Source organism: Thamnophis elegans, unplaced genomic scaffold (assembly GCF_009769535.1).
Source record: "Thamnophis elegans isolate rThaEle1 unplaced genomic scaffold, rThaEle1.pri scaffold_76_arrow_ctg1, whole genome shotgun sequence".
In the NCBI taxonomy this organism is placed as follows: Eukaryota; Metazoa; Chordata; class Lepidosauria; order Squamata; family Colubridae; genus Thamnophis; species Thamnophis elegans.
The window spans coordinates 205101-218917 of NW_022473906.1; the positions used below are offsets into that span (position 1 = coordinate 205101).

Here is a 13817-nt window from a genome sequence, read left to right on the forward strand (position 1 = left end):
TACATTTTAAAAATTTAAATTGAAGATTTAAAAAAATCTAAAAGGAGAAACTAAAATGGAATCCATTGAAAATTTGTTATCAAAGAATATTGTGGAATGCTGAAATAAAAGATATGAAAACGAGGAAAGCAAAACATCGAGAGACAAATATAGGCGAATAAAATCTATGGAATAGAAAAGAGTTGAAAAGAGTATCTGCTGTATGTGAACTGAAGGAAATATAATTCAGGGCTGTATTATATAAACATAATGTGTACTCTGGTAAGTAAATCCCATTACGTTGAATAATAACAATGTAATTGTAGGTGTTCATATATTTTGGGACGCGGTGGCTCAGTGGTTAAGACGCTGAGCTTGTCAATCAGAAAGGTCGGCAGTTCGGTGGTTCGAATCCCTAGCGCCACATAACGGAGTGAGCTCCTGTTACTTGTCCCAGCTTCTGCCAAGCTAGCAGTTCGAAAGCATGTAAAAATGCAAGTAGAAAAATAAGGAACTACCTTTGGTGGGAAGGTAACAGCGTTCCGCGCACCTTCAGCGTTTAGTCATGCTGCCACATGACCATGGAGATGTCTTCAGACAACGCTGGCTCTTCGGTTCTGAAACTGAGATGAGCACCGCCCCCTAGAGTCAGGAACAACTAGTACATATATGCAAGGGGAACCTTTACCTTTGTATATTTTGGGCACTTGTGGATATTCGGCCAGAATCGGATATGATTGACTGGATAGAATCATCACCAACTGTAGATAGGGTTCCAATTTTAGTTCCATCATAAATGTACAGATAGTCCTAGGCTTACAAAAGTTCATTTAGTGACCAAAGTTACAACGGTACTGAAAAAAAGTGACTGATGACCATTTTTCATACTTATGACCATTGCAGTCACAATTTACATTTGGATGCCTGGCAACCTGACTCACATTTATACGGTTGCAGTGACCCAGGGTCATGTGATCCCCTTTTGCGACCTTCACAAGCAAAGTAGATGGGGAAGCCAAACTCTCCTAACCACCGTGTTACTAACTTAACCCACTGCAGTGATTCACTTAACAAATATGGCAAGAAAAGTTGTAAAATGGGGACGGAACTCACTTAACGTATTTCTCACATAGTGACCATACATTTTGGGCTCCATTGTGGTCGTTGAGTTGAGGACTACCTATACTTGAAACTGCGTCGCACTTCATCCCAGAAATCATTGGTTAACCTTTTTCTAAAGCTGTGCCAAAACTGTGTGCGCGCACCCACCCATCTGCGCATATGCGTGCAACCCTCACGTGCATGGGGGGATAAATTTTCACCCTCCCCAGGTTCTGAAGGCTTTTCTGAAGCCTGGGGAGGGCGAAAACGGCCTCCTGGGCTAATCCTATCTTTGTTATATAGAGTAGACTAGTTCAGGCTTTTTTTAATGGCCCCTTGACAAAGGTGCGGGCTATTAAGAGTGAGTCTGTTTCCTGCCTAAAAACATGTTTCTCCATTTCTTATCCAGGGATAAGAAATGCCTTTTTCAATATTTCCCAGGATATTTCATTTTTCTAAGAGAGGGGTGGGTTTTATCTTCCCTACATTCCATTCAGACGTCCTGACCCTCAACACCCCCGGAATAAGACAATGGCAACACTGCCGAGAAACTCTTTTAAGAATGTGATCCCCAATACAAGTTGAGATCTTGCTGAAAGCATCTTAACTTATTGTAATGTATTTGCTTCCTGCAATTCTTGTAAGATAGAGGCTGAAAACTCTGGGCAATACGCCGTTTGGCCACAGCGTTTGCAAAAAGGGGAAGGGAAAAATAAATAAATAAACCAGCCCGCAACTCCGGTCATTGTATTGCTCGGCCCGTGTCACGTGTATTGCTCTCCTGCAGTTGTTGAACTCCCGGGTTAGTTCAATAGTAAAAGGATCGTTTGACAGCAGTCTTGTTTTTCTTGCTCTGCAGCCCTCTTGTAATTTTTTTCCTGCACCAGAGGGTAAGTAGCCACATTTAATGGAGATTCCTGAGGTTTTGCATTCATGACTCATGAATGCATTTGCATTTGAGCCGTATTAAAAGTACGGCAAAGGTCAAGAGACTTCCAGGTTGCTGCGTAATATGTACTGTATCCCCGGATAAGTATAGTTTGATAGATGATGAAGTTTTAAGGCAATGCATGCCTGCAGCTATAAAATCAGGTATTATTGAAAACAAGTTTCTATGGAGATCCTCACTCATCCAAGTCATGGTTGTTCCAGGGGTGCTTTTTCAAGAGGCAATTGGACTTTATGGGTCTTTCTTTCTTTCTTTCCTTCCTTCCTTCCTTCCTTCCTTCCTTCCTTCCTTCCTTCCTTCCTTCCTTCCTTCCTTCCTTCTTCCTTCCTTCCTTCTTTCTTTCCCTTCCTTCCTTCCTTCCTTCCTTCCTTCCTTCCTTCCTTCCTTCCAAGCAAAATATCTTCAAAGGGGAAAAAAACCCTGGAAACTCCAGTTGCTTCTTGAAAAAGCATCTTCGAGTGGGGATATTGAAGGCAAATTAACATTTCCCGTAAAATGTCACAGGATTGGCAGTTACATTTTGCCACTTTGCTCTTGTGGTTTAAAGGCTACAAACTACAAAATCAGAAGAAATTGAATTCAAGCCAGCCTTTAGGGTTTGACTATGGGCCAGTCCCTGTCTTTTTAGGCCAATTCACCTTACAGGATTGTTGTTGTGGGGGGAAATAGAAGGAGGAAAGAGTATTAGGTATGTTTACTGCCTTTATTTAAACAAATAAATAAGGCAGGGTATAAATAAATAAATAAAATAAGAATAAGGTCCCTGATTATATCCTCTTGATTTATGTAGCACTTTTCCTTAAATTACCTATACAGCAGGGTAGCTGATCACTTAACAGAGATTGTATGAGACACACAATAACTGCAGGTTTCATACATTGATGATATCTGGGATGAATATGCCCCCCCCCTTTGTATTCATCCTTCCTCTCTGAACTGCAGAATTTAGCTCAAGGTAACTTAACAAGGTAATAATATAGGCTGAGAATCTTGTTATCCTGACATCTGTTTCTTATTCTGTTTTTCTTCTAGTTCATTACCCAGCCCAAAAGTGAGGAAAAATAAATTGGCTAAAAAGAATATGATTTCACTGTTTTGTATTTAATTTAATGTAATACTGATGTAAAGCATATTGAATATGTAAAAGCATATTCAAAACAACCCTACATAGTTACACAGTTTATTCCGCCTTTTCATCGTACAAAAACGTATTTCTCTCCACAGAAGCCATGTACAATATGCCAAAATGCTAGCCCAAACTGACTGATATTTTTTTTCCCAGAATAGTTAGTGAATCTGAAGTTTATCCTCAAGTAAGGAAGCAGCAAGCAAAGACATACAGACTGTCTTTTAAATATCCATCCTAAAGCTTGGAAGCATTTCTAGAAATAATTTTTTAAGGTTTTCTATATATGCTATGGACAATTTAACAGCAGAGCAATAAATAATCTTAGCTACAAAGGTAAATTTTCAGGCAACAATTGTAAGAGCTGAGAAGATGAGTGATAATGTAATTTAGCTCTCAGGTTTTCCACTAATTAATGTATGTCTAACTTGAGCATTAGTCTCAGGAGGATTTAGTCTCTGATCATCATCAATATGATCCAGCTTAAATGTTGTGTTACGTTCCAGGATGGGGTTGGACTGGATTGGATTTGGCTACGCAGCTTTAGTAGCTTCTGGTGGAATAATTGGCTATGCAAAAGCAGGTAAGAATATTGGTGTCGATCATCGAGTTCTTAAAATGTAAAGTTGTGAAGTAACAAGGTTTTTTTTTTCTTCCCAACATGCATTTTTCAACCTGCATTCTGATAATAAGCTGCTGTTACTAGTCTTGTGATAAGATGGTGTTTAACTGTTGCAGGGAATAGATTCCTCCTATGCGAGATACTGTTTTGGGGTGATAATCTCACAAAACAGCTTCTGCTGCTACATACTGATATCTTATATTGTAACACCCAATTTTGTGTGGTACAAGTGACATTGCTTTTGTCTTTATTAATGTGTTGTTGGTTTTTTTGTCTTACATTTTGATCTACTGAAGAGTTCAAAGTAACCCAAAAGCTCTTTGGATAAGTAGTGCTGAGGACAATTTATTACTTTAATTAGTGTTTGAAAGATCCATATTCTGTCTAGGATTCATGAAGTTTAAAAAAATAGATATTTTTTCATCAATTAATGGCACACTTTCAGTTTCAAAACTGATCTATGAAGTATGACTGATGGTTTCTTGAAAATCAATAAAGCTAATGTATTTTAATTTTAAGTTTGAAAGAGGAAAAAACATGCTTTTTAATTGAAGTTTCTCCCTTTCTAGAGTGCTTTTTTTAAAAAAAATATTGAATAAACATTAAAAACAACTCCCATCCAGTCACATGGGCGGCAAGCCACTCCCACAAAGGAGGCCACACCCACAGAGTAGGTTCGAACAATTTTTGAAACCCACCACTGGTATAAATGATGTCCCCCGACTAGTGGTAATTAATGCTTCCTGTGTATTAGATTTTACAAGGACATTAACACCCCATTGAAACCTTTAAAAAAAATCCCAACCAAGGGTTGTAATCAAAACAAAATACTATTGCTTGCCCAATGTCTATTTAAGAGCCAAGGTGGCGCAGTGGTTAAATGCAGCACTGCAGGCTGACTGCTAGATCAGCAGTTCAGCGGTTCAAATCTCACCGGCTCAGGGTTGACTCAGCCTTCCATCCTTCCGAGGTGGGTAAAATGAGGACCCGGATTGTTGTTGGGGGCAATATGCTGACTCTGTAAACCGCTTAGAGAGGGCTGAAAGCCCTATGAAGCGGTATATAAAAATCTGCTATTGCTATTGCTATTATCCTTAACAATGACAGTTCATTTTGTTTATTCAAGGTAGTGTCCCCTCTTTGGCTGCTGGTCTTCTTTTTGGTGGGATAGCTGGACTTGGAGCATACCAACTGTCTCAAGACCCAAAGAACATTTGGCTTTCTCTGAGTAAGTCTACCTGAAACAAATAGATACATAAGACTCATAAATATAATTATTACAAGCCTTTGACAGGGTCGGAAGGGTCCTTGGAGGTCTTCTAGTCTAACCCTCTGTCCAGGTAGGAAACCCTACACCACTTCATACAAATGGTTATCCACCGTCTTCATAAAAACTTCCAGTATTGGAGCATTCACAACGTCTGGAGGCAAGTTGTCCCACTGATCAATTGTTCTAACTATCAGGAAATTTCTTCTTAGATCTAAGTTGCTTCTCTCCTTGATTAGTTTCCACCCATTGCTTTCTTGTTCTACCCTCAGATGCTTTAGAGAATAGCTTGACTCCCTCTTCTTTGTGGCAACCCCTGAGATATTGGAAGACTGCTATCATGTCTCCCCCTAGTCCTCCTTTTCATTAAACTAGACATACCCAGTTCCTGCAACTGTTCTTCATATGTTTTAGCCTCCAGTCCCCTAATCATCTTTGTTGCTCTTCTCAGCACTCTTTCAATGTGTTTAATACCATTTATTCATAAGAGTACAATTGATTTTGCTCAATAGCAGCAAAATCCTCCAATAGAATTTCTTCGATAGGAAATTGAAAAAATCCTACGCGTTTTTTTAAAGTAAGGGAACTAATTTGCAGTAAATTAGGGAAGATATCAAACGCTGGAACAAGATACTATTTTGGAAACCATTTGAACATCACATTACCAAAAAGTATATAGAGGCTCTAATAGGTTTAGTTCAAATCCATTATGTTAACCATTAACCCCTATGAGCTATCTCATTCCCCCAAGAAATAGATGTTGAATAGAATGAAAATGGAGTTTATTATTCAGATTTATTGGGCTGGTTTGGTTTGCTCAAAAAACTGAAGATGCTTCTTGGACGAGAAGTGAAACATCTTCAAGGAAAAAGCAAAGTCCACTTGCTTTTTGAAAAAGCAACCTCCGGGATGTTTGCTCGATTTACCATCGTAGGCCAAAAAATCCAAAAGAGAGATATAAAAAAAGGCAAAAATACATCTTTGAAATAAAACATAATTTTGAAAACTAGATAAAAAAGAGGACTGTTGGAATATGTTTGAGGTAGAAGTGCAAATATTCTTTAAAAAGTGTTCATTTGAGAATGTTGCAATGTAGGAGTGCATCTTTTGACTCAGAGAGTGTTTAGAGATAAGATATTAAGTGTGGCCCGACAAAACCGCGCTCGTCAAAATAGCGGCGATAAAACCGCGTCGCTAAAGCCGCAACGTCATCACCGTGATGTCATCATCGCGGCGACAACAGTGCGGCGACAGAAGGGCTCTTTAAAACAGCGCGGCGGCAGAAAGCAGATTTAAATTAAGGTAAGGGTTAGGATTAGGCTTAGGGGTTTGGTTTAAGGGCTCTTTAAAACAGTGCGGCGGCAGAAAGCCGATTTAAATTAAGGTAAGGGTTAGGATTAGGTTTAGGGGTTGGTTTAGGGTTAGGTTTAGGGTTAGGGTTAGGGTGCTTCGGAAGGCGAGGATTTGCCCTCCCCGGTTATGTCATCGCGCTAGGGTCACCTTTTTCCTTAGCGCTTCAGATGGCGCGGATTTGCCCTCCGCGCTTATGTCGGCGCAGATAAGGGCTTCGCGGTTTTGTCAGTGAACCGATATTAAGTGAATATTGTTGGCTTTTCATTAACATCCTTTTCAGATTGGCAGTTCCTTACAGAAACACCCATGAGATAATAATGCATCGCATGTATTCTGTTTTTTAATATATTTAAATTTTTTTTTCATTAGTTGCTTCTGGAACCTTAGCTGGCATTATGGGAATGAGATTCTACAACTCAGGGAAATTCATGCCAGCAGGATTGATTGCTGGCGCAAGGTATTAAGCTGGGTGCTTTTATGTTCTCACTGTTGCATGAAGGGTATGATTCTTGTGTTAACTTTTGAGGGAGCTTTATGAAACGTACTGAGATTTATGTCTAAGGATACAACACCATGCTACAACTGTGCTTTTCAAAAACTGACCATTAGTAGAAATGGCTTTTTAAAATTGTAATAGTTTTAGATTAAATAACATGTTTATCAAATATAACCAAAATGACATTGAGCAATCCCATAATTTTGGAAACTCTGGGACCGGAGTACAGTATATCCAAAATGTTTCTCTTCCTCTTTCTTCCACCTACTCCGACCACAAGTATGTACGTTATTTTCAGGCTGAGGACCATAATTGGCCATTAAATGATATGTCAGCGTGTGATCAGAAATAGAAGAAGGAAGTGGAACAGAACTAAGTTAGGCTTAAGTTAGCTTTAAATTAGCTTTCAGTTAGCATTGCTAATACCATTCATGTGATTCCCATGCATTTAACAATTTTTTCCCCTCTGTCACATTAAAAATGACAATTTAATAGCAACTGGAAAATTTCTTTAGCCTCGCAAATCTTTGATTATACAGTCTCAAGTTATAATCTGCCTCCCTTTTTCCAACCAACTGCCTTACTCTAAGCCACAGGTGTCAAACCCGCGGCGTCACGTTGCCCTCACATGATGTATCGCGATGTTTTTTCCCTTCACGGAGCTGGGGTAGGCGTGGCTTGTGCGTGACGCATCCGGCCCACAGGCCACCAGTTTGACCCCCCCTGCTCTAAGCAATGTTTCTCAATGTCTTTGAGCCTTGGCAATATTCTGGCTGGGGAATTCTGGGAGTTGAAGTCCACACTTCTCAAAGTTACCAACCTTGAGAAACACTGCTCTAGAGTAAAGTGACCACAATGGTTGCATGTCAATATCTCTATCAAGAACATTTCTTGTTTGCATCTGCAACAAGCTACGGTGACACCAAAACTAGGTCTTCTTGCAGCACCGTCATTATGTGTTCATACCTGATGTCTGGTTGTAATGTGGCATTTCCATGACTTTATTTATTTATTTAATTATTTGTACAAATAAGTGAAGGTTATTTGAACATATCCAACACGCCTTCCTCCTCCTACGTTGCCCACAACAACAACAACACTGTGAGGTGCACTTGGCTGAGAGAAAGTGACTGGTCCAAGGTCATCCAGCTGCCTTTTATGCCTAAGGGAGGACTAGAACTCACAGTCACCTAGTTTGTAGCCTTGCACCTTAACCACTAGACAAAGTTTCCCCCCACCAATGTATTTGCTTTCCCCTCTTTGTCTCCAATTAAACCCCAAACCAGAATGTTTGAGATAGGACATTCATGTCAAAAATTTTCTATTTTCTTTTATTTCCCATAAACTGTGTTTCTTTCTTTCAAGTCTGGTGATGGTTGGAAGACTTGGGCTGAAGATGTATGACAAACCCCACGAAGGATAACAGGCCGCTCTCTGTGGCTAAGAAGACAGCTCACACATCAGCTCAAATATGCCACGCTGAACTCACCAAAGCACATATCCTGATTTTTTAAGTGACCAGATGCAAATGTGTTTGTGAATATAGACTTTTTTATACAAGCATTTCTTTCTCCATTCCAGTAGGAACTATTGATTAGTATAGTGTTCTGACCCCCCCCTCGTTCCACACCAAAGCACACTCCGAGCCAGAGATAAATTATGGCCTTTAATTAACAGACAAACAGGTCCTTGGCAGCAAACCGGCACAGACAAGCTTGGGCAGCAATAAACACAGATAAGGCTTGGCAGCAATCCAGCCTGCCGAGCTCATACCAAGTTCCCCGACATTCGATTCTGTGTTGAGTTCTGCAAAGAGGGGCGTGTGCACAAGTAGTCTTTTTATAGTCTGGAGAGGAGCCTAATGACCACCAGCTGAGTGCAATCACCTCCTGTAATTGCGTAATTGTTCCTGACGCCTATTAGCTCTTCGATGGCGTGCGTCCAGGAACAACTCACTACTGGCTTCCGGCTCACTCTCCCTTGTATCCTCCCCACTGGTCCAAGGTGCCTCCTGGTGGCCAACCAGCCTCTCTGCGCCCTGCTCAGAGTCGGAACCCTGTCCAGGGTCCTCCACTTCCTCCAGAGCCGACTCATAGGGCCCCTCGCTGTCGGAGTCTGGTGGCAGCTCCAACGGCTCCTGCTGGGCCACAACAGTGTAGTAAATTCTTTTTTCATATTCCTCAAAGTGGTAACAAGAGAAGTAGCTGGAAAAAGTCAAAGAAGTAGGTCGGTTGAGCTAAGAGAGAGAGAGAGAAAATAGGGTCAGCCAATATTCCTTTCTACTCCTATGTCTTTTATAGAGTTGTGTGGGCAGGGTGCTGATACTATTTGCTGGCGTCACATTATCTCACCCATCCCTTGCGTAAACATTTCCAGTGTGAAGGAACCAATGAGCTTTCCCTTGCCTGCGGTGCTCCAGATGCTGAGGTCTCTGCGGTTGCCTTAAGCCATCTTACCATAACCTCTGTATTGATCTGATTTATAGGAAATACACCATTTCATCATTCTGAACCAAGATGGTCAGTTGCTGAAATGAAGGGGTTTCCTGATCCATATGCAGGGAAGATATCAGGATGAAGCAACAATAGATTGAATGTTGAGCTCTTGGTTTGTCCCTGAAGAAATGGAGATCATCTTCCCTCTTTCTAAAATACTTCTAAAATAAATTGTGTTTTGTGAGTGAGTCTCCATGGAACATAAGTACTCTTGTCTTCTTTCTCAAGCTATTGTTTATCAACTGTTTACAAGAAGGGGTTGAAATGCAATCTTTAATCATGAATCCGTGCTTTGTCAAAACCACTAAATTTGTTCTTATCTATGAGCTATTCATGATATTAAAACCTTCCTAGATTACATAATGCTTCTACTGTGATTTCTTTAAAGAAAGTTTCTGATAGGGTCTAGAAATTGTAGGACTTTGTTGAAACATGTACAAATACTTTGCAGTCTGCCAGATGAAAACTTGCTTTGCAAACAACTTCAAATTGGGCTTCTTCCACAGAATGCTTCAGAAATCCTGCAAGCTAAGAAAAGAGGATTTCTGTCAGGTCAGAATAGGCTCAGGTAGTCCTTGAATTACAGCAGTTTAATGACGATTTAGAAGTTACAGCAGTACTTTAAAAAATGACGTGACTGTTTTTCACTCTTAGAACCATTGCAGCATCCCCATGGTCATATGATAAAAATTCAGATGCTTGGCAACTGACCCATATCTATGACGGTTGAATTGACCTGATAAGCAAACTCAATGGGGAAGCCAAATTCATTTAGCAGCTGGGTTACTAACTTAAAAACTGCAGTGATGCACTTAACAACCGTGTCAAGAAAGGACGTAAAATGGAGCAAAACACATGTAACAACTGTCTTGCTTAGCAACAAAAATATTAGGCTAAATTGTCATAAATTGGGGACACCATCATCATCATCATCATCATTATATACTTTATTCATTAAACATAAAACTCAGTCAACTGAACATTTGAAAATGCATCACAAATACCATTGACTGGTGCTAATGGTTGATAAGGGTTGCTGCCAGCATCCTAGGTATCAAGTACCTTTTTAAAATATACGATGTTCTGAGTAGCGCAGTTTTTTGCAGCTCCGCTTGTGTTATTGCAGGAAGCTTTGTTGATGTATTTTCTAAAATTCTTGGACATGGTACCAAGTGCCCCAATGACAATGAATATCACTGTTACATGTTTCATCCATAATCGCGTAGTTTCGATGGCCAGGTCGCGGTATTTCATGATTTTTTCCCAGTTCTTTTCTTCGACTGGCATATCGTGGTACCATGATGTCCATAAATTGTACGTTACAGTTTTCAACAACTGTGATATCTGGCATGTTGCTTTCCAAATGACGATCCGTCTGTATTCGAAAGTCCCACAAAATCTTCACCACCTCCTTTTCAATAACTTTTTCCACTTTATATTCCCATGACTTTCTAGATACAGGTAAATCGTATTTTTTACATAATGACCAGTGCATGATGATGATGATGATGATGATGATGATTAGCCACCCATTTTATGATTTGAGGAAACAGAGACTACATTACAGTGAGCCAGAGCCTGTTATCTTCCCTCCAGATAGTTCAGATTCAGGTCTCATAACTTTCCCCTTGCATTACTAATGCATCTAGAAAGCAGTCACATTGGAAATGCTAATACAGAGGTGGTGACAATATCTTAACTTTATCCTTGACTAAGTGAAGACACGGAATGTATTGTATTTTGGACTAGACTCTGAATTTAAGGCATGCAAGTAGAGAGCTTGGATTATAATGATTCCCCTCAAAAGACATGACTGCATTTCACAGCAATCTGAATGGCAAAACATTCAAGCATTATCCTAAAAAAAACAAAAATGCTAGCTTTAATTTGCAGGGTGTCCGCAACAATGCTTCACAACAAATTGTGTAGGAATAATGAACCTAGCAATGTAAGAATACTTTTAAAAGGTATTGTTATTGCTGTGTTGAACATTTAGTGGACAAGATTTTTGATTGACAAAGCTACCACACAAAGTGGTTAATTCTCAGAAGAGTTACTATGCAGTCACTCCTAATTTCCTCTTCACTACGACCCCAGCCAGATTTTAGTTACAGGAAGCAGGGTTGAGCACAGTGTATGTTTGCTTGACCTTAAGGGTTCCAGATATTGCATACAGACATTAACACATACAGGTCACTTTTATTAGTATTGTTTGATGTTGATTAATTCATTGTACGAGGTGCAATGACAATAAAGTAAACTAAACTAATTAAATTGAATTAGGCTACGCTGTTATGTTGTAAGCAATTTCATACTCGTTTCCCCTTTTCACAGACAATTAGACTGAACACACCACAAACAACACGCAATGGGAATTACTCCTCTGGTCCGAATCCCTGGATCAAATGAGACAGATCCTCTTTCAGATGCCAACTGGTTTCATACAGTCTTGAGTAATGTCATGACATCATCTTAGAAACCTGTAAGAACTAAAAATGTTAAGCAGAAAAAAACTTGTGGAATGCAAACAGCAACCCCCCAAAATATTTCAGTGGGTCCTCTTAAATCAACACTGCATGGAGGCTACAAAAACTATATGTACCCATAAGAAGAAGACCTGATGCAGATGGAACTAATTATCTGCCTGCTACTGGGATGTCGTATGCATCAATTGTGACATAGGAGAAGTAAAAGGAATATGAATAAAAAAATATGGGTCTGAAATCATGTGTTTCTAAAATAGAATAGGGGAGGGGGAATCAAAGGTTGAGAGCTTGCGAGAAGCTGGCTGAGAAGATTGCCGATGGTGTTCACGTGATCCTGGGATACTACAGTCATTGTAAATACATGCCAGTTGCCAATCATCCAAATTTTGATCATGTGACCGTAAGGATGCTTGAGTTGTTTGTAAGTACTAGGACCAGTTGTAAGTCACTTTTTTCAGGGCCATTGTAATTTTGAACAGTCATTAAATGAATGACTGTAAATCGAGGGCTACCTGTATAAATTTTCTTAATAAATAAATACCTTAGCCACATGGAAGCCGAGCAGGTACCTTCAGACCTACCCCTCGCATTCAACCAAGCTATCTTACAGCAGAAGAATTGGAGAAGGGAGTTAGCAATAGCAATAGCAATAGCAGTTAGATTTATATACCGCTTCATAGGGCTTTCAGCCCTCTCTAAGCGATTTACAGAGTCAGCATATCGCCCCCACAGTCTGGGTCCTCATTTCACCCACCTCAGAAGGATGGAAGGCTGAGTCAACCCTGAGCCGGTGAGATTTGAACAGCCGAACTGCAGAACTGCAGTCAGCTGAAGTAGCCTGCAGTGCTGCATTTAACCACTGCGCCACCTCGGCTCTATATATGTACTGTATGCTTTTTGAGGGGGGCAGGGGGGAAGCAACATGATGAGGTTAACTGCCTGGTGTTTAATTGACTAGGTGAGTTAATCTATTTTGTTTTTCCCCATAATACTTTACTACATCTTAGAGTATCCACAAGATTCAAGGTTCATTCAAAATGATGAAAGTTTTTGTGTTGTCATGAGACAACATTCCGTTCCTTTCATCTGTGTGTACAATGTCACTGTGCACTTGCAAAAAGCAGCGTAGCTGGCATTGCACTGCTGTTTTCATCATTTAATGCCTCTAAATCGCACACTCAGTCGTGACAACCAGACCTTCGTGCTAAGTCTCTCTGGTTAGATTGACAGGGCAACTCAGGGAAAAGTAAACCCCGTGCTTAATTTGCTCTTCCCAACATGACACCTTTGCTGTTCTTACAATCTGTAAGAGCAACTGCTGAGCAATGCCTTGACGTCCTATGAACTGCAGACAGCTGAAATAAACTGTTTGCAAAGATATCTTCAGCCACTTAATTGTTTAGCAAAACGTTGCATGTCTTTTCTCCAAGAAATCATAGCACATGGAACATATTGATCTGCAAACATTGTAAGCCTGATATTGTGGATTCGTTTCATTAAAAAAAGGACAGATTGCATCCTTTTGGATTGTAATTTTAATACAAGCAAGAAATCTTGATGTTAAGTATGTGTGTGTGTGTGTGTGTGTGTGTGTCAGAGGTGGGTTCCTACCAGTTCGCACCTATTCGGCACCTCTCTGTTTCCTGTTCCTGTATAAGAAATGTATTGGTTGTCAGACTCTCATGGGGCCATGCAAGGGCAACTCTCTAGGCTGTGTTTTGAATCCAGGTTTGGTTGAGTTCTCAGATGCCATGTGGTCAGTTGGGGCCAATATTATCATGCTTTAATCCCATCCCCCTGGAGCTGAAGTGGAGAAGCCTTTATTATGTAAAGTGGACCAGCGTGGCCTTCTTAATGGCCCATTGACAAAGTGGGGATGGGCAGGAAGCTGCAGGCAGCTATTCTGTCTTTTAAAACATGTTTCTTTCTTTTCACATCCAGAG

The 13817-nt window shown here is 40.2% G+C and overlaps 1 protein-coding gene across 1 annotated transcript; it reads left to right on the forward strand.

The window, feature by feature from the left end:
• Positions 1–1842: 1842 nt before the first annotated feature.
• LOC116523630 (transmembrane protein 14C-like) lies at positions 1843–8559 on the forward strand. The gene is made up of 5 exons (XM_032238743.1): positions 1843–1970; positions 3662–3738; positions 4904–5005; positions 6767–6854; positions 8259–8559. The coding sequence occupies exons 2-5, from the start codon at positions 3663–3665 to the stop codon at positions 8314–8316; spliced, it is 324 nt and encodes a 107-aa protein (XP_032094634.1). The 5' UTR covers positions 1843–1970; position 3662; the 3' UTR covers positions 8317–8559.
• The last annotated feature ends 5258 nt before the right edge of the window (positions 8560–13817 follow it).